Raw genomic sequence first — 26618 nt, 5'->3', positions numbered from 1 at the left:
ATACAAACTAGTTCTTCCGCCTATACCTAGCTTTGATGTACTTGATAGTCTCCGAACACCACTCGTGTTCTAGAATCAACACAGAACAATATAAAATAATACATAATTTTAAGTTTTCAATTATCACGTTTACGCGTGATTTTAATGTATCCGCGGAGGGATACAAGTGCCGCTCGCGTGTAGCGTGGAGGGTTATTTGAAATTCTTTTTTTTTCTTTCGCTACACTTCTTTTTAAGACTTTTTTGTTTTTCCTCAAACTTTTAGGAAGAGTTTTATAACATTTTATACATGTTTTAACATAAATGTACAAGGTAAGAGTTCGACTCTCTGTCGTGTGCTTATTTTCTACCTATCTGTTTATGTTGTTAGCTAACTCGTGGAGTAAAGGCACAATGATGTAGCCTGACTGTAAACAACGGCTTTGGTCTTAATCATTATTTTACACTACACGACAGACTGGCGCTTTGCTGCATCATTTATGGTTTAGGTAAAGCACACCATGCAAACGCTAGAGTTTAGATTTGTTATCCCATTGTGGGTTGTCTGACTCACCTAGTTGTGTTAGCTTAAAGCTACATTGATGTTGCTTTTTGTACGTTTTTTTTTAAATATTTTTTTCCCCCAGAAAATGCTCAGTTAGTTTTGACGTTTTGTAAGTTATAATCCCCGAATTAATGAAAAGTGTTAAACTAGTCAGGTAAGCTGATGCTTTTCAACGCTTCGATGATTTCGTGTTCATGTCAACACAGATGATGGCTACAGAAGAGTCGGTCACTACTGGTGCTGAGGAGGAATATCAGGAGAAAATGTCTCCCACAAAGGAGGATTCTGTGTTGAAAGAAACTCCCCAAAACTTCTCCGAGGTCACCCCAAATCAGTTTGGCATTTCTGTCAATAGTTTCATCCCATCATCTTCCTCCTCTTCATCAAAATATAAAGGTCAGTAGTCATGTCTCATTTTTGACCAACTCAAATATTTATTTATGATGATATGCTGTATACTGTGATAAAGTGTTTGCGATAAACATGAAGAAATGAGAGCTTAAATGGCAAAAAAGAAGGTCCTTTGTGCCGGTGAGCATGTTTGGATGCCTGAAGTGACTACTAACTCAAAACATTAACTCAAGGAGCACAGTTAGTTTTGGGGTCACTTAAAAATATGTGATTCTGTGCACCGTTAAGATTTGAAGGAGTAAACGAGCATTTCAGTCTGAGTTCAAAACGGAATAAATCAGCATCCTCATCCTTAGCTATCTGACTTTGACTGCAGAAGTTGAATGTCAAATTTCTTTTGCTCAGGCAGCAAATTCTCATCAGCAAGCAGTTTTCTAGTTCTCTTGACTTCAGACAGAGGTGAACCTGGATTTCTGCATTCCTGTTTTCTATTCTGAGTTTAAACATCTGACAAGTGTTGTTTCAACTATCTGACCCTATTCCCCAGATAAATGTTTACCCCGGACCATTACCGTTTGTTTCAGCCATGGTTTGTTGTGTTTTCACCAAAATCTGAGCTATAGAATAAGTTAGGTAAATTAAAAGTCATTCACAAAAGGATGGCACTGGTCACAACAGTTTGTGTGTGTTTTAGTGTTTTGGCTGCCATCTAAACCAAGTATAGACGTCAGTGTTGATCTGAGGAACCATTAGCAGTCTGATTTATTGTGATTCAAACAGGGGTTTTGCCAGTGATAAATCACACGCCCTTATTGTGAAGTATTTTGTAATATATTGTGCAGTCCTACTGGTACTTTTCATTAAAGAATTTCTTACTTTTTAAGGTACCGACCGAATTCCATAGTACCGACTGAGCACCGATTCACGTCTTTTGAAACGGTGCCTCGTTTCGGTACCCGTCCTTCATAACGAGAACTTGCCTAGACAGCTGCGCAAGAGCGTTACGTCGTCGGTCACTGCGAGCCAGTTGTAAACAGAGCAGCATGGTAGAAAGAACGCACGCTAAAGCTTGGGTCCACATCACTAAATGTGATGGGTAACTGGGTGATGATGAAACCAGCGACAACAATCTAAGTGAGACATCCTCATCTTAATCTGCTCCGGTAGGTAAATAAAATGTTTAAGATACCGTTAGCTTGATTAGTTAGCTTCCGTTCCGCTAATGGTGCATTCGCTTTCTCCTCGGAACTCCGAATTTCCGACTAGAAGAACATGAACGCGCTCTAAAGTTTGACTTCACTTTACTAAATACGACGGGTGATTGGGTGAAGATGAAACCAGCGACAACGATCTAAGTGTGAGGCATCATCGTTTTAATCTGCTCCAGCAGCTAAATAAACTGAGATAACATTAGTTTGATATGTTAGCTTCCATTGCCACCATTGTTATCAGCTAATGGTGAGTTCGCTTTCTCCTCGGAAATTCTAACTTCCCAGTAGGAAAAATCAAATGAAAAAAGACGGCAAAAGGAATGAAGATTCACAGTAAATTTAGTTCGCAGTAAAGATGTTTGCTTCAGTTTAATTATCAGCTTATAAAACTACAAGGACGATGTTAAAATACAAACAGTAGTGTGTTGTTTATCGTGATATTTATCAAATATGGTTATATATTGAGAAAAATATATATTTAATTATAAAAGAGAATTAAAATATTAAGCACTCAAAAGTATCTAAAATTGGTACCGTTAAGTACCGGTATCGATTCCTAGGTACCGGGAATTAGTACCGAATCGATTCAAATGTCAAAGGTACCCATCCCTACTACCGACCTATCTCTCTCCTCCCTTTTCTGTCCAAAATTATTGAAATGGTGGCTTTCAAGCAGATCACAGAATACCACTCACAAAACTGTCAGCTTGACCCTTACCAATCTGGGTTCAAAAAGGGCCACTCCACTGAAACTGCTCTGTTAGTAGTGACGGAATCCTTAAAAGAAGCTAGAGCGACAGGCAAATCCTCAGTCCTTATCCTGCTCGACTTATCGGCTGCATTTGACACTGTCAACCATGGCTTCCATTCGTCCACACTCTAGCATGGGCATTACAGAGAAAGCACACGCCTGGTTTGAATCATACCTCACAGGACGATCATTCAGTATATCTTGGCTTGGACAATCCTTTACCGTGCACCATCTTGCCACAGGAGTCCCCCAGGGCTCAGTACTAGGACCTCTTCTCTTTGCCATGTACACCACCTCACTGGGTGAGATCATTCGATCACATGGCTTCTCCTACCACTGCTATGCAGACGACACCCAGCTCTATCTGTCATTTCCACCGGACGACCACACTGTCTCAGCACGAATATCAAACTGTCTCTCTGACATATCAAAATGGATGAAGTCCCACCATCTCCAACTCAACCTCTCTAAAACTGAACTACTTGTCATCCCAGCAAAACCATCCATACAGCACAATATCTCAATCCAAAATGACTTCCTATCTCTGGCTCCTTCAAAGGTAGTTTGAAATCTGGGTATTGTGATTGATGAACACCTGACCTTTAAAGATCATGTTACCTCTGTTGCTCGTTCATGCTGCTTTGCGCTGTATAACATACGAAAGATCAGACCTTACCTAACACAACATGCCACCCAGCTCCTGGTGCAATCTACTGTCATCTCCCGCCTCGATTACTGCAATGCCCTTCTAACTGGTCTTCCAGCCTGTACTGTGAGACCTCTTCAAATGGTCCAGAACGCAGCGGCGTGTCTGGTCTACAATCAGCCAAAAAGAGCACACGTCACCCCTCTGTTCATTGAGCTCCGCTGGCTACCGCTAGCAGCACACATCTAATTCAAATTGCTAACGCTAGCATACAAAGTCCGAGATGGTACGGCTCCCATCTACCTGAATCCTCTTGCAAAGGCTTACGTCTCGGCCCGGCCGCTCCGGTCATCACAGGATCATCGGCTAGCAGTGTCTACACCACGCTCAGGACAATCCAGACTCTTCTCATGCATCGTTCCACAAATGTGGAATGACCTTCCAAGCACTACCAGAACTGCGGCTTCCTCTTCAATTTTCAAGAAACTCCTGAAGACACTGCTCTTCAGAGAGCATCTTCTTAACTAGCACCCTCCCTGCACTCGTCCCCCCTCTCTACTGTCCACTCCTTGTTCCCTCCTCTCCATGATTGATGTCAAGTTGTTGTTTTTGTTGTTGTTAGCCTCAAGGGCAACATGCCGATTATCACTTGTAAGTCGCTTTGGACAAAAGCGTCTGCTAAATACATAAACATAGTGTAAATGAAGAAAGAAGGCAAACTTGGACATAGTATTAAGCTCCAACATCAAGTTGCTCTGTCAGGAGAGCTTTTAGGAGGAGCTCACCTGTAAACATTCACTAACAGTTATATAAATAAAACAGCTTTATTTTTTATTAGTTATTTATTTAATAATGAACAACAGTCAAGATGACGTACAGATCATAAACACGCAGCTGTCTGTAAACGAGCAATATTAAGTTAAATACATGCCCTCAGAGCTAGTGGGAGGAGAGGAAACACATGGTGGTGCTGAGCGAGCAGCTGTCTTTACATTAGCTTACAAATGATGTACCATCAAGGAGAGAAGGAAGGTGGAGTTAAGAGTCACTGTGCTGCCTTAACCCTCCCACTGTCCTAATGGGTGTGACCCTGCGAGGAAAGTTGACCACTGAGCAGGGTTGATGGTTTATCCCTTGGATCCATGTGGCAGGGGTGAGGAGTGAGCACCACCTCACCCCTGCCACGTGGACCTCAAGGGATAAACCATCAATCCTGCTCATTGGTCAACTTTCCTCGCTGGGTCACCAATAAAGACAGTAGGAGGGTTAAATCAGCTGGAAGGAAAGGGAAGACGTGTTGTTTGGACTACTGCATGTGACAGACCTGAAATCATAAAATTATGAGGATAAACTCAGCATAAAGGGGTAATGTCGACAAGAATGTGTATTTCTTGCATTTAGTTCCAAATGAGTATTAAAATTGTGCTGAAACGGTATTTTTGCTTGTTTTAGATAAGTCTTGTCTTGCAAAGATTAAGGCAAGGCGAAGGTCCAACGTTGGTGCACGAGGCTCCCCAGAGACAAATTCCCTTATTCGTTTCATCGCACAACAGAGGATGAAGAAGACCCCACCAAACCTAAAAACACCCGAGGTACAACCTTTCTCACTTTCAAGACACCATTGTTGATGGGAGGGTGGTGTTTACAGCAGCTCTTCTAATTCTTGATACCAGTTTAGTTATGTTCTTCTCTTATATTCATTTCATGTCTGTGTAACTGTCCTAATCTCCTATACGTTTGTTTTTCCAAGTTGCCAAGCTTTTCTGCTTTTGTGGCTTACATTTCAATGTGATTATAATTCAGTTTTCGTTAGATAGGCATCACTAGAAAAACGAGTGACGGTGACATCAAATTGTAGAAGAAGCGGGATTAAGGAGATGTAATTAAAATCTATCAAAACGATGAGTACTTGAGGACAAACGTAGGAGGTGAGACGCGTGAGCTGTCTCACTTTAATTTAAAAATGCTGTGAGAAAGTGTACCAGCAGGTGGATGTGTCACCTTAAGTCAGCGAGCAGCTGTCGTAGTGATGATGGTTGAGGTGGATGCCTGCTGCTTCACTACTGGATATGAGTGAAGCATGCAACGACCGATGCACCTCTTTAAATGGTGTGTGGACTTTTATTTACTGTAAATGTCTCTGCATCTGTTAATTGTCCAACCAGCGGGCTAATGCAAGGGTTTGCTTCAGTGTAAGTGCTTTATTTTTACTTTATATTATTCATAAAGTGGGTTTGATCCCACCTCACTGATTACTAGAAGCATCATTTCCACTTTATCCAGTACCTGTCAAAGAGTTTTATAGATATTTTTAGTTGGGCTTCCATCAGGCAGCCTGTAAGTGATGCACAGTTATCGTTTTCTGTGTATCAGCAGAGGGTCCTGAAAAGCACGTTGTCAAAATTCACATCAGCTTGATTAAAATTAGCGTCTGATGTCCTGGGGGCAGACGGAGGATCACATCCATCCTATTTAGGACAAATGCACAGAATTCCACTGATCAAGCTGAGCGGCTTTGAGCAGCGATAATTAGCCTGGGAAGCAGACTCAAGAGGCTTTGATATGGAGACCAGCATGCATCATTATGAGCTCGAAGCATTATTTGTGTAGAGCAGATCGGAATAAGATGGACCCACTGCTGTTACTGTGTCATTTATTAAATGGTGTTAAACAGAATTAAATTATCTACAAGGGTTTACTGTATTTTCACGACCATAAGGCGCACCTAAAAGTACCTAAAAGTCTTAAATTTTCTCCAAAATGTGCGCGGCGCCCTATGGTGCGGTGCGCCTATTGTGTTGTTGTGAGACGCAAACGTAGTAGAAGACAAGGGGCGTGGCGTGAACGTGCGGACGTGAGCGAAGACAGACCTGTGGATCCGCCACATCATCACCAACATCCTCGCTATTTGCCTCAGACTCCGGCTGTGAGTCTCCGCCCACTTCCTCTGCTTCCAGTTCAAAAAACAGCCGTGCTATCTGAACTGCCTGGTGGACATTTATCCTTCTCATCGTCCTTTATTAAAGCCTAATAAAAGCCTACTAAACTGCAGAGACAATATATCTGTCTGGATCGCTCCAAAATATGAAGTTTACCGTCAATATCTGTCTAATTGTTTGTTGTTACTCCGTTCGCGCCACTCCTTTACCTGCGAAGCGGCTTCTTTTTGCTCACATCTCGTTACTCGTGCAGCCTTCCTCTCTCTCTCAGCTACATAATGATACTTTTTATCAATTGAATATGTGAGACTTCCACCAACAGCAAAAGGATCTCATTCCCTCTCACGGATTACTAAACTGCTGTTTTGACAAGTTATCAGAGTGTCTAAAAATGGGTCGTTTTTTAGTTTAGTATAACTTCGCTTTTACGTTGCCTATTTACAACGTGTAAAAACTGGGGTGTAGTTTATAATCTCCTGATTAAAGCTGAATTGAAACCGAAACTCAGGGAGGCGGAGTCTTGCTGCTACAGCGTCCCAAATCAGACCTGATCTAAAGACGCGGATACGCGTCCATGGACCCCAGAGGGTTAATAAACACAATTCAAATCACACTATTTTCTTAGGCCTATTAATAACACACATGTGATTTTGTTCATGTGGAAAGTTTATGTGGTTAAATCCAACAACTACCAGTAAACACATTCTGAACTTCAACGCAGCGCATCAGCGCTTGAAGCGGCGCTGCGAGCAGCTGCGACCCAAAAAGTACCAGAACCGCTCACGGCGCATGCGCAATCATGCATCAACACCGCTCGCCCGCTATTTCCCTAATAACACACGCTGTTCGTTTTTATTTCTACACGTTTTTTTACTCACAAAGATTGTCAAGAAAGCGTGCTTGTCGTGTTCATGTGAAATTAAACTGATCACAAAACACAGATTTACTTTCTTTATTTCGTTTTCCTCATCCAACCCCCATAAATCCCTGTGCGTCCTCCTGCAGCGCTCCCGGTGTACGCCCGGCTTTAGTAGGAGGGAGACCCGCGATTATCGCTTTGTCGCGCGTGTCTCATTGAAAATGAATGGAGGAGAGGCGAAGTTGCCTCCCGTGTGTCGAGCCCATTAGAAGAGCACGAGCACGATACTAAAGTGCACGTGCGCGCTAAACCAGGTCTGAACCAGGACTAGACCAGTAAAGTGAAGCATGCTTTTGGCTGTTTATAATTTTCACAATGTCTGGTTTGCACTGATGTGTTCCGAGTCCCGAGCCCGCACAGATGTTTTACCGGTACGTTTTACCGTGCCCGCGCCTGCGCCCTATAACCCAGTGCGCCTTTTGGTTGTGTTAAATACCAAAAAGACACCCGTAACTGAAGCTGCGCCCTATAACCCGGTGCGCCCTATGGTCGTGAAAATACGGTACTAGAAAACTCAAAATACTGACAGCATGCAACATTTAAGTGATTCTAGATCAGTCTGTTATGGCGGGTGACATAGATATTGATGACTAACATTTAAATGTTAATCTCATAAATGCACATTAAAATAGCTCTGTTTACATTTGGTGGTCTAGTTCTGGATTACATAACGGTTACATTTAGGGATGCACTGAAATGAAAATTCTTCGCCAAAACTGAAAACGAGGAAACCGAGGCTGGGAACCGAAACACAGAAATAAATTATGTCAGTAATTAAAACCTTAGCATTAGAAGGACTGTAAAATTAGCCCTTTAAGCATCAAAGTCACAATACTGCAGTTAATGAGCCACGGCTGCAAATGGAATCCCCTATGAAGGTATTACTTTACACCAGAGATAGTGGAGATGTGTAACTTCGATCTGAGCAGCACTTTTGGATGTTTCAATTGAAATTTTCTGAGTTTAGAGTTTGAAAAGTAAACCTTTATTGCAAAAGGCAAAAGTGTGGGCTTCAGATCAATTAAAATGCTTTAAAAACTTTTATTTTTAGTTCACGTAATTCAAAACACCAAATATTAATTTGCAACTAGCACCACTGCTAAGGTGTTACAGTTAAAAGTTTTTTTTTCTCAACTGAAATAAATACTAGCTCAATCGTGTGTGTGTGTGTGTGTGTGTGTGTGTGTGTGTGTGTGTGTGTGTGTGTGTGTGTGTGTGTGTGTGTGTGTGTGTGTGTGTGTGTGTGTGTGTGTGTGTGTGTGTGTGTGTGTGTGTGTACTGTAGGTCCTTATTGTGGATAGTTTATTTAAAGAGCAAGTCACCCCCTACCAAAGTATTACTCAACTCCCACTTCCTGTTTGAAAAATGCAACAAATGCTGTTGCCTAGCAGACCGAGAGGGCGGAGCCGCTAACACACACACACACACACACAGGCTCACAACGACATTGAGACGTCATAATGTGCCATCTAACATCATTGTGTACTTCTTAGCCAATAGCAATGGCAGATTTAAATTCAAATGCAGTGCAGAGTTTTTATCTGACAATGACACAACACTGACAGTTTTAGGCAGAAAATTTAAATTTGAACTAAATTGCAAAACTATTGACTACACGTGTCTGCAGCACGATTAGACACACATTTGTATAGTTTATCAGCAAAAAATACTTGGTTTGGGGGTGACTTGCTCTTTAAAGTGAAACTACACACACAAACGGCTGATTCTAACAAACTTACATTCTTATTTGTCTTTTGATTCCAACTCCATAATTTAACCAGAATTTTTACCATTAAAAAGTTTTGATTTGGTTTTTAAATGGGAGGCTACCAGAAGCTTCTGTCAGCTGTTGCTGAAGAAGGCTCATCACTGACTAATCAGAAACCGGAGGTGGGCCTTAGCAAACATGACGCAGCAACATTCTCTCACTTAGAATTTAAATACCTTGCTAGTAATCATTTTATTTCAAAATTGTTTAGTTTTAAAACTTGAATGAGCTTAGATGCATAATGCTGAAGAAGTGGTTAAAGAAGTTCCTGAGGGCATTTGGTGGTTTATACCGAGTCCCAAGTCTACCTGAGGTGAGTTACAATAAGGAAAGTGGTTCTCCAGATCCTACTGGAACCATGGTACTCTGAGAATGCAATGTAAAAATCAGGTGGCTTAATGTTATTTTCCTGTCGGAAGATGACTAAATTAGGACGCCACACACTCCTGGGTTGTGTGTGATGGATGTGCTTGCTCACAGTAATACCACTTTTGTGATTTCAGAGGTTTATGAGCTGTCAAGTTGCATCATTGCATAGATGTGTTTATTTCTGTCACTTCAACCCTCAGATTGTCAGAAGTAGCCCCTTCTTTCCCCGTGTTGCCTCCACACTGAGGCAGAAGATGGCCTCTTTCCAGAGGGTGATGGATGTGGTGGAGAGTGATGCCTGTGATCCAGAGCCAGCGCAGGACAGCAACACTGGAGGATGCATCATGACAAGAGATTATCTGTCTGGTGAGGCAGCCCTAACGCCACGGGATTAATAGTTTCATTTCTCCATAAGGATCTATGCCAGTAAGATTTCTTTAGGATGTCTGGAGGCACAGTGGATAGCTCACTTTAAGCTTGACTCTGACAGCGTCTTACTGCAGTCATTTCATCTGAGCGTGGTCAGCTCTGTAAACGGGCCACTTTCCAAGCTGTTAGCTCAAGCCAGTGTTTTTTTTCCTCCTTAATCTCTGGTTTTTATGTGTTTATTTGAAATGGCATTTCATTTTTATTTAATCATGGTATCCCCAAGTCCCACTTGTTTTTCTGGTAATGTAATTACCCTCTTTGATGCTGTTCTTTTGCTTGTCTTTGCTTCTCAGATGGAATCGGCTGTAGTGTGGGGAAAGAAAACAACCCGCGAGCAACACCCAGCAGGAAGAGGCGCCTGGGCCTCCTGGAAGGCTGCAGCGTTGAGATTAGAGAGGCGGAGACTTTTATTCCTCACTTCAGTTTGACGGAACAAGAGGTACGCTAACTCTCACTTACTAGACTGCTGTGAATAAAGATTTTTCCTTTTACTCTGCTTTCATTGAAGTCTATTTTTAAGCCTACTGATCAGTATCAGTGTGAACAACGGTAATACATTTTAAATAAAAGCAATTATCTTTTCAGCATCTTCTCACGTGTTACCAAAAGCTTACCACTCTCAGGGTTTTTGTTATACATTTAGACTAAGGGTGTGTGAGCGGAGGCCATACGATAAATTGCGATACTAAAGGCCAGACGATAATTGCAGATATTAAGGCTGAATTTAAAGCTGCAGCAGCGAATTTGGCAAACAAACGATCTTTTAACATTTTAGTCATGTCTCTTTATGACGTTTTAACATAGCTCACAGGGCTTGAAATTGACTTTTGAAAATAGGGGGAATTCCCCCTCACCTGTTTTTCTGTGGGGGGATTTTTACTGGGGGGGGGGGGGGGGGTAATTGAGGTCTCGCGTTGTTAATCATGCCTCACTTTTACATGCAGCTTTCTCCTTCTGCATTATAATTGTTGTTTTCTGTTGTCATCCTCTTTAATTTTCTCTGTGAGATTTCATTCCTCAATAGGACTGGGGTTAAAGGGAAAAATATTTGTAAGCGAACAACAATTTCCAGGAGCTACTTGAGATTAATGATAGACCGTAACATTTCTATATCCTTGAACATCTTAGGTGTGTTCTTGCTGTGTCTTGTTTCTAATTCCATGCTATCGTTCTTTTTTAAAACACAGAAACGGTTTCGTTACCTGTTTTTTCGCTACGTTTCGCCTGCGGCTGCAGACTTCCTCAGGCTGACGTTTCTGTGTTTTAAAAAAGAACGATAGCATGGAATTTCTATATCCTCACCTCAGACTGCTGAACCCTAGTGGTAATCCTGTTTCCATCTTGTCTTTTGTCTCCATGCCCTAATATTTTCTTGGCCTCTTAACACAGCACCTTTCTCTATATAAAGAACTTTATTGAAATTTAAAAACCTTGTTAAAATGCGTGCTTCTTTGCCTTGTGTCTCCATCCTCTCCTTTCTCTGTCTTCTGCCTCTGAATCTCATCTTCTCCAGCTGATTATTGTTTTTAATCTAAATTTTCACATTAACAGTTTCTTCCTAAGAGGCATCAAAATGATTTCAACTATATACATTGATGTAACTCGGTAGCTTTTTCTGCAGCATCAGAGTAATAATTACTTTTGGAGGGTTCTTCTCCCATGCTCTGTTTGGTCCGGGGTCTCCTCTGCTTCATTCCTTTCCATTTGATGAGCGCTCTGTTAAAATCAAACTGCTCTTGAGGGGGGCCAAGCTCTGAAATCAGCATCAGATTGGTGAGGCTTGTGTTGTACAGTGAATTTCTGGATCTTGTTTTTGTCCTGTTTTGTGTGCTGAATCCATGTTCGCATGACACTGGCAATTGGTATGACTAAAGCAACCTTGATGAGCGCCTCCATTTCAGTGAACACACCTCTGTGGTCACTCAAGACAGCCCCTGCAAACTGCTGAAAGACCAACGAGGCGTACGAGTCACTGGAAACCATAGCTTGCTTTAGCAAAACTCTGAGCGTGCGTCCACTAAATTGACATCGTTTGAGAAGTGTGCCAGTAGGTTGTCGAGTGTTTCTACACCATCAGGAGAAAAATTATGATTTTTTGCCACAGTAGCCTTTTTAGGCTCCGAAATTGTAAACCATGACAGAACATCCAGTGTCTCGGAGGGGAATCTTCTCTTGATTTCTTTTATTGGTCCAATATACCTGCTCTTCATGTCATTAAAGGCTGTTTTTTGTGTGGCAGTCAAAAGTCTTGTCTCCTGTAGTCTTGCTTCCTTCAAGAGAGCTGAAGAATTCCCTTTCAACAGGGCCAGGGTGGACTATTACTACTTTCAGGGCCTCTTTGGTATCTTCAACCATTGGCTGTGCTGTGGAGAAGTCCAGATCTTGTCTTTGAAAATGTTTTGAGAGAAAGACCACATGTATCAGTACATCCTTCATCATGTGAGCCACAAAGTTAAACTGTGACAGCTATAGCAGTAGACCTTTAGCTTTGTCAGCATCTTGAGCATCAAAGTCAAAGTCCCATTAGTTGTCACACACACGGATGTGTGTGCGACATTTGTTCTCTGCATTTAACCCATCCCCTGGGGGAGTGGTGAGCTGCAGACACAGCCGCGCTCGGGAACCATTTGGTGGTTTACCTGGACGTCAAGACAATCTCCTGAACTCCAAACTGAAGGTCAGAATGGGAAAGAAAGGTGATTTAAGCAATTTTGAGCGTGGCGTGGTTGTTGGTGCCAGACTGGCTGGTCTGAGTATTTCACAATCTGCTCAGTTACTGGGATTTTCACCCACAACCATTTCGAGGGTTTACATAGAATGGTGTGAAAAGAAAAAAACATCTAGTATGCGGCGGTCCTGTGGGCGAAAATTCCTTGTTGACGCTAGAGGTCAGAGGAGAAGGGACCGACTGATTCAAACTGATAGAAGAGCAACTTTGACTGAAATAACCACTCGTTACAACCGAGGAATGCAGCAAAGCATTTGTGAAGCCACAACACGCCCAGCCTTGAGGCGGATGGGCTACAGCAGCAGAAGACCCCACCGGGTACCACTCATCTCCACTACAGATAGGAAAAAGAGGCTACAGTTTGCACAAGCTCACCAAAATTGAACAGTTGAAGACTGGAAAAATGTTGCCTGTCTGAGTCTCGATTTCTGTTGAGACATTCAAATGGTAGAGTCAGAATTTGGCGTAAGCAGAATGAGAACACGAATCCATCATGCCTTGTTACCACTGTGCAGACTGGTGGTGGTGGTGTCATGGTGTGGGGGATGTTTTCTTGGCACACGTTAGGCCCCTTACTGCCAATTGGGCATCGTCTAACTGCCACGGGCTACCTGAGCATTCTTTCTGACCATGTCCATCCCTTCATGACCACCATGTACTGTCCGTTAGAGGAAGTCAATTTTGGAACAACATCCCAGCAAATATCAAGCCTGACAGATGTACATCACACTGTCACTTAAAGGTACGGCAGAGGAGGTTTCTGAATTTCAGGAAAGAACCGCCCTCTTCAAGTCATGAAAAAAATGCTCATGAGAGAGAACGCCCAGTTATCCCCATGCTGTACAAAGGGGCTACACTGGTCTGTGGCTTTCCTGGCAGAAGAGAGGAAAGTGGACAACGGTAGATGTCTTTGTCCGGTATAGTGAAGTATTACAAAGTATTACATCCATCCATGCCGTGCTCTCGAACCCTTGTCCTCAGGACACCTGTCCTACATGTTTACCATGTCGCTGCTTCAGCACACCTGGTATTCACATTGCCTCTTTAGGAGGACATCAAGGATGCCATTTAAGTCAGGTGTGTGGCATCAGGGAAACACTGGTGTTTGACAAGACAACATGAAAAACAGGACAGTGGGTCTTGAGGACCAGGGTTGGGGAACACTGCTCTAGTGCTTGTTTTCTACATTTTCTTTGCTAGCCCATTCTGGATCAAGCTAACATGCAACATTTGACCCTCCTTTTAAAGCCCTCCCTGATGAAATGTGTTTTAGTTGCTGCGTGCTTTTGGGCCAGGTTTAGTGATGTGAGAAATCATGTGTTCAGTCCAATAAAACCGTTCTAATTCAGGCAGAAATGTGAGATGAGTGAGGAGGGGAACATGAACTGACTGTTCAGTGAATTAAAACATGTAAGTCTTTTTTCACCACAGGCTTAATAAAGCACTCCTCTGATTCGCCATGGAGCAAAGCACCAGTCGGATGTGTGTGAGCTACAGCTGCACAGCGGGTGTAATACGCACCTTTACGTTAGTAACCTGCTTCAAAGCTGGGCTTTACAGAATAAGACCAGGGTTTTTTTTTCTTGAGCCAAGTGATGTATCTTTTTTTATTATTATTATTTTATTTTATTTTTTGTGCTCAAAGCGTGTTCTCTAAGAGGCAACGAAAAGTGTTCCATATTTAGAGGTATTGCTGTAGCAGCTCTCTGGCTTTGAGCATTTCCGTGGCTACTTAAATCTAAGAGGAGAGGGCCTAAGTGCTCATGTCTTTTATGGACACTCTGGAATTGTATTTTAGCTTCTGCTCCTTACAGCTGAGCATTTCCTGGTCTGGACTTTACCTTTCCTGTAGAAAACCTGCTCCTTTAAAAGAGCAGATCATGCTGTTTTAAACCTTGGAGAGCAAAAGTATGCAGAGTATATACCAGTTGCACTATTGAGATTACATTTTATCTTAAATATTAGTTATTTTTGTCAGCCTGGCTCTCTACCTGGAAATGAACCCGTTTGCTTCAGTTAACCCCTCCTCCAGCGGCCAGAGCGCCACCCATTCATTACGTAACCCACAAAGCGTCATGGGCCACCACGAAGCAACAACTCAGAAGAAAGCGTCTTCTGCCCACGCCCACGCTAACAGAACGTTTGTACAACAGCTGCATTCAATTGTCATATTGGGTTTGGTGGTCTAGTGGTGACAGTGTCTGCCTTTCATCTTGCTTTGTCATGTGCTGACGCTGGTTAAATTTCCCGTGTCAGCAGTAATTTATTTAGCCAGCTGAAGCAGGATGTCCTGGACGGTTGCAGGTTCGATCCCAGCTCCGAAAGGTGTCTGTCCCGCACAGTCCCCGTGCAGTCTCAGGTGATCTGACTTCCAGCTCTAACAAGGAGAGAAGCTGCTGCAGTGCTCCAGTTTGCCATCTCGGCTTATTTTGTTCAAAACGTTCTGCTCGTGTTTACTTTCACTATGTGGTGCATTGATAAGACACACATTTGCGGTAATATTACACTAATTTTCCGGCACATTGTGTCTTGAAGAAAGGGCTCAGGATTCGAACTGTTGTAAGGTCATGGCAAAACAGCCTCCGAGGCCGGTGCTCGATCCACTAACCCACCAAACCTTTTACAAAGGTTTAGTCACCTAAGACGTGTCCTGTGCAGGCCATTACTTTGTGTACAAGATTAATTGTTATGGGTGGTGTTTTTTTTTTCTCCAACACAGAAGTAATTTGTCAGAATATCTACTCTGTTACTGGTGGAGCTAATTAAAGCAGTCATCTGAGACATGAAGGTCAGACTACAACATTCTGCAGATTCTTGAGATTAACTGCTCTACACTAGCAGCTAGGAAAAAGTGGGCATTAGTGGCCTACTTCCAGGGGAGGCGGGTTTCAGATCTGAGACTAGCTTCAAGAGGAGGAGAAATGCCTAATGACGCACTTGGTTTCCATCCTGGTGTCTGCAGGTTCATCCTCAGAGTCTGAAAAATTGCAGCCGAGATAGGAAAAAGCTAGCCTGGTCTGCAGACTCGTCCTCGGTTTAATTCTGCACAGAGAAAGAGTCTGGCAACCCACAGGCAGAGAGGCACATGAGGGGCGGGACTAGGCAGCTCAAAAATAACCAATCAGAAAAAAGACGGAAATGCTGACTGTACCGCATGAATGACGCTGTGGTTTTATAGCTGTAGTAAATGTGGCGTCTGGCGACAGCGCAAACATCTTTCTTTAGCAGAAAGGCTTTTAGCGCTTCTCCTTGTTGTGTCCAAGTCATTTAGAACAGAGGAAAGAGCCGCAGTGAACTTCTCTTCAGTCGTTATGATCGACAAATTCGGCGTTATGGTGTGTGACGTACGCTACTCAGCACTGATTGGCTCGGTTAGAATTCTCACTGGGTGGGGTTATTTGAATAGGAGCGTTCCCAGACCCTTTCTCTGTGCAGAATTTAACAGAGGAGGAGTCTGGCAGGCCAGGCTAGGAAAATGCATGAATTCAGCCTAATTTATTTTGTTTGTTTGTTTTTTCATAAGGAAATAACATCACAGTATAAAAATCTTGTTTTTTCATAAGGAAATAACATCACAGTATAAAAATCTCCAAAAAGTGGATTTTCCATTTAAGTTTAAGTTTCCCCTCCAGGTTGAGCATTTCAAACTGATGGTTAAGCATGAAGTCATTCATCTTCACAGCTTCTAGAAATGAACTAAACTCTTAACTTCTCACTTCTTGATTCTGTCTGCATGATTAAAATATACTAATCTGATGCCTGTATCTCCACTAATGACCGTATGCTAAATGTCCATCTTAAGCAGATTTTTAGAGATTATTGCTCCCTCAACTGAGTTTTATTTTCACATATACATATTTACTGATAAAATTACACATTTTTATTTGTCCTAATACCAGTTTCCCTACAAATTTGAGCAAATACCACATCTAATGTTTCTTAAAGACCGAGTTCACTGAGAAACCTTATTTGAGCCTATATTTAAAATATGATCAGTCACTCTGATTTTAACACACAGGCTAAACATAAAAATAGTCTTCTACTTCCATTTCCTGCATTGGCCACCTATAGAAAATAGACAGGGAAACGCTTGGTTTAGAAAAGTCATTGAATTCCACGTCACACTCAAAATAAGCATTCATCAGTTCACCCGTCTTTGCTCATGACGGGGAAAACTTGTTGGTTTTGCATCCAGGAAAGAGCAAAGCGTGTCCGAGCTAGTAGAAGCTAACCATTAGCAACTCCACCACACAGCAGAACGTCTCCAGGCTTGTTATTTGTGGAGATAAAGCATCAAAGATGCAGAGCAAATGGAGTCAGTGGTAAGAGTCGCGTTGCTGTTAGCCAATCAGAGGTGAGATGTCCAAACATCAGAAAACTCCACATCCCGCTGCCGTCTGCTGCTCTCCTCTGCTCTGGCTCACTTCTAGTTCCTTCAAAAGGAGCACCAGAGGTTTTTCCCCTCAAAGATCGCTTCACAACCCTAACCCATTCATTTACTCAAGAAAATGAAAAAACAAGTGAACTTGGTCTTTAACCTCTTCTGTGAACTACAGTGCAGCTTTGTGAATACTCTCATTCCTTTTCTGTGAACAGGAGGCGGTTTGTGGACATCAAAGCCCTCATCAACCACCGTCTTGTGATCCTGCAGCTGCTTCACCATCCCAGCCGTCTTTGCTTCAAGAGATCAAACCTGCAGGTAAAACCAGCTCCGTGTTGGAGTGGATAGCCTCCATCGAGGTGTACTTTTTCCTCATTGGCGCTCTGTGGGCCAGGTGATTTAACCTCCGGTATATGACAACATCTTAAGGAGATGTAATGATGAAGCCAGGAATTTAAAAAACAAGTGTAACGTTTAACCTGCGGTTACAGCTTAAGTGTAGATTACGTGATTAAGAGTTTTCTATCTTATCTTCTGTTACTGTGCATTAGAACAGGGACTCCATTGCTATGTAATCCCCATACTGCAATAGTGAAACAAAGCCAAGTTAAAGGCGAGTAATAAAGCATTCTAGGTCCGGTTTTGCCTGGGAATCTATTTCTGTCACATAAATATGGCAGAGCACTCTCTATGCTTCACTGTTCGTGAACAGGTAGTTTATTGTTTACTGGGCAATCCTAAAACATCTGCAGTTCATGGACTTCAGTTTTACTGAAGAGCTCGGGGATTCTTTTGTTTCCCACAGTTCTCCCTGATCATCCTTTCATCCTCAGCTTTAAAGTGACACTGTTTAGCCGACTCTCTTATCTCTGACTCCGAGGACAGCACTGGCAGTATCTTATTAATTATTATCTTGTGGGCAGGTTGTTGTCCTGGAATTTGCAAGTTGAAAGCAGATAACCTGCATCCTGATGTTTATTAAAGTGTTTTGGTTTTGTGAGGTGGATTCTGCTACATGCAGGTTTTTGGGGCTCATTTGCGGGGTTAGTAAGTCCCTCTCAACTGCACCATCTCTAGTGTTTGTTAACCCAGATTTACTTTTTCAGTTTTCTTTATTTCAACTTAACAGTGGGATGTTGTTAGTAGGGATGAAACGAGTATCCGGTACGGATAAAGCATTTTTGACGAATACGAGCATGAGACGAGTAAACCTCGTAAATATCTGTAATCATGCTGAAGGAAAATCCTCATTGGGTAACTGACTGTCTTCACGCTCTGTGATTGGCCAGTCACATAGAGCGCCCGCCCCTCCCTACAAACAAAACTGCAGCCGGGAGCTCAGTCGGTCCGGCTCATCCACGCACGCACACAGACAGCAACGGATCTCACTGTGATTGCTTCACTGTTGCTCACGTTTCTTCAGTTTTCCCCTAGGTTTTCTTCAGCTCGCCTCTTTTTCAGTTGAATATTTAAAGTTACTTTTTTCGTAACTTACATGGTGCATTTGACAAGACAGAGCTGACGTGCTGCGTCAGTCACTCACTACCTCCGCTCTGGTCGGGTTTTTATTTTTTTTTAACTCCCTCTCTCTCCCTCTCACCCTCTCTATCTCTCTCAGACACACACACCTCAATCCACATTGTTTTGTTTAACTTTGTGTGGGGCAAAATGCCAAGAACGTTAAGAAAAAAATCAGTTTAATCAAATTAAAATTAAAAATATACATAAAGTTGTGTCTGGTTCTAGCATTTCATATCTCCTAGTTCCTACTGCATGAGTTCAGATGTATTAATCCATGCACTTAAATATTAATGTTCTAATTTTATTGAAACACTTGTTCTGTAATAGTTCCTTTACTATTATGATCAAAAATATTTAATCTCAATTGTGACGCTGCTCTGTAAATAGTTTTCAAATAAACAATACACATATCAACTTCTGATCATTCCATATCAATTTCAGACTTAAAATAATATATTGATGTAAACCACACCCACTTCCTGTTAAACCACGCCCACTTCCGGGTTATGCCACATCCATTCCGAGTACAGATACAGATAATTTAGTTGGTTGAACAGATACAGATAGTGGTGTACTCGCTCATCCCTAGTTGTTAGTAGCAACAGCTTTCTGTGCTGGCTATGAAGGATGTTTAAATGCTGAAGTTGGACAGTCACTAGTTAGGATAGTTGACCAATGCATTTGTTTGAGTTTGAAGCTCATATTACTTCTCCCTGTACCTATTAACAATCAATAACGTCTCAATCTGGAGTTTTCCACAGCTCTTGTTGCTCTTACTGTTGTCAAAACCAGTTGATGGGCATTAAAATAATGTGAAGACTGCATTTTATTGCTGCTTTCTGCATCAGCATGCAGATGCTGTGGAGCCACTGTTGACGTGTGATTACATCCGCTAGGAAAATAAAAATGTCATGGCTTCAGACACCTTTATTATCACTCAGAAAGCTACACCAGCATTAAGGTGGTGCAGCCCTGCTGTGCTACGCCTCCTTGTTTGGTGCAGCATTGTGATATTATGCTTTCACGCTTGTGTGCAGCTGCACTTGAGGGGTTCTCTTCAAAACGTCTGACAACTTTTTAATCTGTTAAGTGATCTTAACAGTATTGCTGCAGACACACAGCTGATGTCTACTCTATCTTTAGAAGGTCACATGGAGAAACTAATTCATTAGTCCCAATTAGACAGGAATAGATTAGGCTAGTTCAGTGACCAGTGCCATTTTACTTGGAATTGTGGAGGAGGAGAAAAGTAGTGGTGGAGAATTTTTAAATCGCCTCCTGAAGGAGGTGTTGTGTTGACTGTTGCCTTTATAACAGGGAGCCTAAGTCACAACTAGTGGATCTCCAACTGGCCAACAGATGAATGGGATTCTAAAGGGGTCGAAGTTCTTTTTTGATCCAGTTTATGTGCTATGGAATCTACGTTTGATGTTCATGAGTTTGTTTTGTTGCCAAGAAAGCGCTTATTTTCAACTGGTGGCAAAAGTTATTTTAGGTTTTGTGTGTGTTTGTGACATCAAACTGACGCCATTGAACCAGACACGGAGAAGAGGAAAATATTAGTGAGCTCTGAGTCCTTCCTCCAGGATGACAGAAGGAGTAGCAGTAGCAGCTACGCTGGGGTAGAAGAAACTCTGTGGTGGTGTCATATGTGCGGTGTCTGATTTGTAGTTATTTTAATTACAAGTTTTTGCAAGCTAATAAATCTCAAAGTACATGACAGACTTAGTCGAAACACAAACTGTTACCTTTCATTTAAACTTAAGTGCAACATGTGAGTCGGGACGTAAGGCAAAGAGGATAGAAAGTAGCTTTTATAGCCCCGTTCAGGGACCCATGAGCCGGCTGGAGGGGGGGTTCCCTATTGGGTGGCTAATATCAAAGACACCGCTCACTCGGTCTACTACTAGCTGTGATTGAGAACACACCTTTGTGTGATTACAGTCTGCTGCTTGTATCTACAAACGTTGAAGAACACAGACTGGTATTGGTGACTTGATTGAGGGAATTCTTAATTTAAGGATCCAAATACTGTGAACACCTTTAGTTTATAAAGTTTGTTTCAAAACAGGTTTCTCCTAAATAATTTTAAAATATTACTCTTGTTCTGTCCTCATGTGCATTTTCCATAAATATCACTTTGTTGAAATAACTTTTCAAAAGGCCAGATGCAGGGCCGTGCCCATATTTTGATAGGCAGCCATCTTTTTTCTTTAAAAGTTATTAAATCGATTAAAAACGTAAGGCTCTAACAGAAAGAAAAATGAACCATTCTCCCTGATAAACGTGACTTTGAAGTTCCAGTTAACCTTCCTTTGATGCCTGTTTGTGTTGTGTTGATAAAAAGCCCCCCAGCTGTGAAAGGCCCTTTCGTGGTGGTGAGCCTGCTTCTGCCCACTGATATGCCTGCATTTGAATCAGTTTATTTATTGTTACATGACTAAATGGAACAAATGGGTGTTGGCCTCTTTGTTCCTGTGTTGTTGTCTGAAGAGTATTTTTTTTAGTGCAGTGTGTAGAAATGTTAAATGAATTTACAAAAACGGTAAATTTAAACACAAACCATTTCACTGAAGCATTTAAAATATAAGTTCTCACACAGCTCACTGAAGGTTCTGCTGTCCTACAGGGACGGACGACTCCACCGGGACGTCTGTGGCCAAGAAGAGGAAGCAGGTCCACTTCGGAGCTCCTTTATCTCCTGAGTTCTTTGATAAGAAGATGCCCCCCAGCACTCCGTTGCGGAAGGGGGGCACCCCTGTACGAGCCCTCACTCCCGGTGGTTGTTTGTTGCTGCGCTCTGTGCTGAAGACGCCGCAGAGGAGCGAGTCCAACTCGCCTCAACACGAGCCAGAACTTGACAATCCCTCTGAGTTTGGGGCGTCCCCCACGTTTGTGATGCCTCATAAGCGCAGACTGTCCGAGGGAAAAGACGGTGAGGATGGAAAGGTAGGCAGCGTGTCTGTTGATGGTCTAAACGGTTCGCCATGATTGTCACACCATTACTGAGACGTAACGTAGGGATTACACTTCACCTCGTAAACACACTTGATGAATGAAAAGTGAACACTTCGCACAGCTTGACGGGTATTCTGCAGTAAACAGGTTTTTCTGTTTTATCATCGCAGATCCATTTTCCTTCATTGGAGGAAAGTGACTCAGAAGTGTGCGACACAGGTTCGTTACGACGTTTTTCTGACTCTGGGATTTTTAGAGTTATGGCTTTAAAGTCAACCGGCTCTCTGTATGTGTTTTAGAGTGTGTACTGTATACCCCGCTGTTAAACTTGGACATGGCGTTCCACGAAGAGGCTTCTTCTGAGGATCTGACAGGTAAGCCGGTCTGAAATGTTTAACATTTAGGGAAAACAAACGTGCAAACATGGAAGAAACGCATGAGAGGCAAATACTTTCTACAGCACGGTACAAATGTAGGGATGTACAGAAAGATAATGGAACATTTTTTTATCCTGTTATTTAGACTGTGAAAACACCAGTGTCTAATGGTAAACAACTGGGAGCACTGGTTTTGTTGTTTTCAGTTAAACCAATAAAAAATGTCACTAGAAATAATTACAATAACATGTTTCTTTTTGAGATGTTTTAGCCTAATTCTAGTTGTCAGACAAGTGTTTACTTACCTCTACTGGTCTGACCAACTTTTTCACATAAAGCCATGTTGGTGTGGGTACATCTCCATCCATCCATCCATCCATCCATCCATCCATCCATATATCCATGTTCACGCCACACTCACTGATGATGGATAAAACTGGTTATATGGAAATAAAAGACACAAACACTGTCTGTAGCTATTCAGACTGTTGATGACACACACACACACACACACACTGATCATGCTTTTATAGTTTCTGTAAATGTCGTCAAAATGCCACAAATAAAAGCTTTGAGAGTTTTGATCATTTCGAATCAGTCAAGTCAAACATGAGTAGTCTGTGTTGCTTACCAGCTGCTGATCAGCATAGTCGTTAATAACATTAACCTGCTCTGATGTCTCAGACTGTGAAACCAAACCCAGCCAAAGCTCTCAGGTGGATGAGTGTCGGTTTGTTCCGGAGGAGAAAACACCTGAGGCAGTCTCGTCCAAGAGGAGAAAGAAGGTCTGCCACAAAGCTTTGGTTTTCGAAATATATATTTATTAGATCATAAACTTTAAAGTTTTTGCAATTTTTCTCTAAAGTAATGTCTTTCCTTCTTCCTTCCAGACCCCGCAGAAGCCTGAAGCATGCTCCAGCAGCAGAGAAAGAGAGGTCCGCTTTTGCCACAACCTGTCTCACTTCTGGAATTATTCATTTGTCAGACAAGCTGATCTTTTTAATAATTCAGAGGTCATAACATCATCCCGTATAATCTACTGTTTAATTCCAACAAATCAGTGTGTGTGTGTGTGTGTGTGTCAATGACACGACGTATAACTCATCCTCGGGTTAACCCTGTTCTTTCAGTTGTCAGAGGAGGAGGTACCTGTGAGGAGGTCGGTGCGTTCAGCAGCCAAGTCCGCCTGCATGAAGATGAAGGTGAGCCAGACGTGTCTGATCCTTACATCACTTCACCGAGGCCTCGTCACCCAGCTGGTCAGTCAGTCGCAGGGCTGATGTCGGCACCACCTCTGCAACTTAAGTTTGCTGGAGTGTAGAAAAGTACAGAGTACCCCCTCCCCCCAGCCCCCCCCCAAGCCCCCCAACAGTAAAACTAACATCACACAGGGGCGGTTTTAGGACTGAAGAAGATCCCAGGCTTAACACACATGCGCACACACACACACGTGACACGCACTAGTCAACATCATATATATTACAGATCACAAATATTTTCAAATAAGACTCACAAAGCTGAGTCAACACCAGTCTCATCATAGCTGGGGTTCTGTCGCGGTACTTTTGGTCTAAAAAACGTCCTTATGTCCATCTTCACTCATGCGTTTCAGGCAGAGAGTGTAGAAGAAGCCGGCTGCTGAAGGGCTTCTTCTTCAGTGGTGGAGGCTCAGGCAGGCTGTATACAAACTACTGCCAGCTGCTCCCTCTCTGTTGGACTTTGGTACTGCATGTTACTTCCACGTTTGCGATCCGGGGCTTTCCATGAAACATTCGGGGCTTGAGCCCAAGTAGCCGGGCCTAACGACGCCCCTGACATCACATATCTTCTATCATTCATGCTTAAGTTTAAACATTTTCTGTGCAAAATGACGACTATTTTAGTGTAAGTTAGTAACAGGAAAAGCGCCATATTTATTTTGTCTCCAACAGCAGCTGAACCTCATCCTCTGTAAGATGTGCTTATTAGTTAGTGATGTATTTGATCTTTTCTGTGTATTGCAGCTGTGGTTATAAAACATTTATAAAGATCTTTAGTTTAAAAAGGTAAGCAGTAGCTCAGAAGGTAGAGCGGGTTGTCCAACAATCAGAAGGTTGCCGTTCGATCCCAGCTCCAACCAGAGAATGCTGCTGTTGTGTCCTTGGGCGAGACGCCTAACCCAGAGGGACCGGTGGCGCCCGTGTACGGCAGGCCTTCTGTCGGTGCGCCCCAGGCCAGCTGTAGCTGCAATGTTGCTCATCCCCACCCGTGTGTGATTGGGTGAAGTGCCTTGGGGGGTTGTAGAACCCTAACAAGGTGCTATACAAACACGGGCCATTTACCAAGCCTTTTGTTTTGTTTTAGTGGTTTGCTAGCTGCTAGCTACAAAGCTACGTGCTGTGAGGACAGTGTATGTTCACCACACAGGGTTAATTTCTGCTTCACAAGTTGAGCCAAATAAACTAAAAAATCTGAAAACCTGGACCAGATGAGATGAGGTTCGTCTTCCTTTTGTGGGATCTGTTCGTGCTGTCTGTGACAGATTAAATCTAAACTCATCATGTAGCAGCAGCTGCAGTAAAGCAGAGGGTTTCTGATGTGTCATGTCCCAACGCTCGTTTTCAAGATCTCAGAAGAAAAACCTAATTATGACTGGGTTCTTGGTTGAGATGAGATGCTTGTCCTATGGTCTGTCCCTCTCTGGAAGACTCGTGTCCTGTCCTCAGTCTGCCGGTCTTTTCCCAAACTTTTGTTTTTCCCTTCAGTTCAAAATGAGATCCACGTTAGCTTCAGAGCTTTTATTTGAAAGAAACAGGACTGTGCTCAGTGCTAGTGAATGATAAAGGCCTTCTCTCAGTGTGCTGGTTAGTCGTGACTCGTGTGTGATATGCTGCAGTTAAGCTGTGGGAAAATATCAAATCAAAGTGGTATTTGGGTGTTTTACAGATGTCCTCCTTGGCCGCCTGTCTCTGGAAAAAGGACGTGGACCGCTCCTTGTACGGCTCACGTAAATACGCGTCCAAGAAACCAACGCTGAGTCCCATCAAAGAGAAGCTGTTCCTCAGCAGCCAGTCTCCGGCACTACCGCAGTCTACCGAGAACTGCACAGGTAGCGCACACAGCCAGTGTTTGTGTTCATCTCCAGATGAGTCCAAACTTCTGGAGGGCAACAGTGAAATCCGTGTTCTGAAATTGTTTTGTCCTCATTTTCTTCAACAGCCTCAAATCAGGAGCCCCTCTCCTCTGCTGAGATTGCTAATGACACTCGAGCACAAGAGGACCTCGCTGTGACGGAAACCATAAAAAGCACTTTACCGGATTCTGTCACATTTCCCGGCTCTGGTAGAGGAAAGAGTCTGCCACCAAGGTCAACCGTCAGAAGGAGAGGGAAGAAAGGGAAGGGTGCTGCGTCCGATTGTGAGCAGCCTCGGATCCAGGAAGTGGAAAATTCTGAGCACGTCCCTGAAGATCCTCCGTCTTCTAGCGTCAGGTTTTCTGAGGGAACCCCATCAGAGCCCTGTGGGTTTCACGTGGAGAGCGTTGACTCTGAAGAGCCTGGTGCTCAGGTTTCTCCAGATTCTCCCCGTTCGGACGACACCGGAACACCAGAGCATCACGCAGGTCTGCGAGCGCCCTCCCCCTGCTGCCCACCCTCAGCTGAGGATTCTAGCAACACACAGTCACAACCTGCCAAACAGGGCAGGAGGAAGTGTGCAGAGAAACGCCAAAGCGTCAGTGATGTGGCTGAAGCTGGAATGACTGAGCGAGCAGAAGGTCAGCACGGACCCAGCCAGGATGGGCAGGGGGGGGGCAATGAGATCCTTTACTCTTGGCAGGCTGACTTTAATTTAGAAGATGTTTTTAAACCTATTGCCAGAAGAGGGCAGCGCTCGGTTCGCCGTAGTCTTAGGAACCAGAGGCGCTCCGATAACGGCAGCAGCGGACTCGTCTGGCTGCCGTATACTCCCTCTGACTCGGTCGGCCAGACCGGCAGGGCGACCAGGAGACGACTCAGTGGCATCGTGCCCGTCCAGCCTCCACTTTCTGAAGACATGCAAGAGCTGATGGTAGAAGGGGACAACCAGTGATTTTCTGCATCCTTGAGATGTTTTCCTGAAGAGAATTGACTTTTCCAAAGAGAGGACTTTTACGTTGGCTGAAATGTTGCTGCTCTCCTGTGAAATATTAGATCTAAGCAGCCATTTTTAACAGCTTCCCTCTAGTGACCCAGCTAATCAATATACCCCCCCCCCCCCATCCCCCATCCCCTTTAAATCAGCACATCTTCACCCCCCTCTCTCTCCAGAGTCATCGGATCAAGTCATTGTGTTCCCTCATCAATGAGTAACAATGGCCGCACATATAAAGTTGTGTTTCAGGCTTCTGGAGTGTTTCTTGTTTCTGTGATCTAAACTGTGATGCTGCATCTTTCTTTGTTTCAGAGGTTTTATATTTAGGCATTTTAAAGCTAAATATGTTCATTTGACCCGTTTCATTTAAAACAATAAAACAGTGAATGTGCATGATGGTTCCTTTAGTTTGAGGGTCTTTTTTCCCTCATAAGTCCAGAACCGAGCTGTGAAGTGTTTCCCAACCCTGGACCACTGTTCTGCACGTTTTCACGTTGCCCTGTCAAACCCCGGTGTGTCTTCTGCCACACACCTGGCTTAAATTAATGCGTGATTAACAGGCAGCTGCAGCACATGATGTCCTCCCTGGGAGCCAATGTAAATCAGATGTGCTGAAG

The 26618-nt window shown here is 43.1% G+C and overlaps 1 protein-coding gene across 2 annotated transcripts; it reads left to right on the top strand.

Moving 5' to 3' along the window:
• Positions 1-26392, top strand: cdca2 (cell division cycle associated 2). 2 transcript variants are annotated; one of them, XM_015971956.3, is made up of 14 exons: positions 1-312; positions 751-940; positions 4956-5095; positions 9699-9864; positions 10221-10366; positions 17252-17354; positions 21187-21506; positions 21686-21734; positions 21815-21889; positions 22577-22677; positions 22783-22827; positions 23023-23094; positions 24818-24980; positions 25091-26392. In XM_015971956.3, the coding sequence occupies exons 1-14, from the start codon at positions 304-306 to the stop codon at positions 25957-25959; spliced, it is 2448 nt and encodes an 815-aa protein (XP_015827442.3). In that variant the 5' UTR covers positions 1-303; the 3' UTR covers positions 25960-26392. The 2 variants fall into 2 exon arrangements, with proteins under 2 accessions (XP_015827442.3, XP_015827443.3); XM_015971957.3 differs by lacking the exons at positions 1-312; positions 751-940; positions 4956-5095 and adding an exon at positions 9267-9442.
• Positions 26393-26618: the final 226 nt, after the last annotated feature.

The sequence above is a fragment of the Nothobranchius furzeri genome, chromosome 17 (genome assembly GCF_043380555.1).
Source record: "Nothobranchius furzeri strain GRZ-AD chromosome 17, NfurGRZ-RIMD1, whole genome shotgun sequence".
Classification (NCBI taxonomy): Eukaryota; Metazoa; Chordata; class Actinopteri; order Cyprinodontiformes; family Nothobranchiidae; genus Nothobranchius; species Nothobranchius furzeri.
Note: the sequence above shows the minus strand (reverse complement) of the source record. Positions and strands in the feature narration are given on the sequence as shown.

Bases quoted from the DNA above. Each gene is read 5' to 3' on its own strand.
- cdca2 (XM_015971956.3), top strand. The intron at 21,507-21,685 runs GTAGGCAGCGTG...TTATCATCGCAG, and splicing joins AAGACGGTGAGGATGGAAAG to ATCCATTTTCCTTCATTGGA. The intron at 21,735-21,814 runs GTTCGTTACGAC...TATGTGTTTTAG, and splicing joins CTCAGAAGTGTGCGACACAG to AGTGTGTACTGTATACCCCG.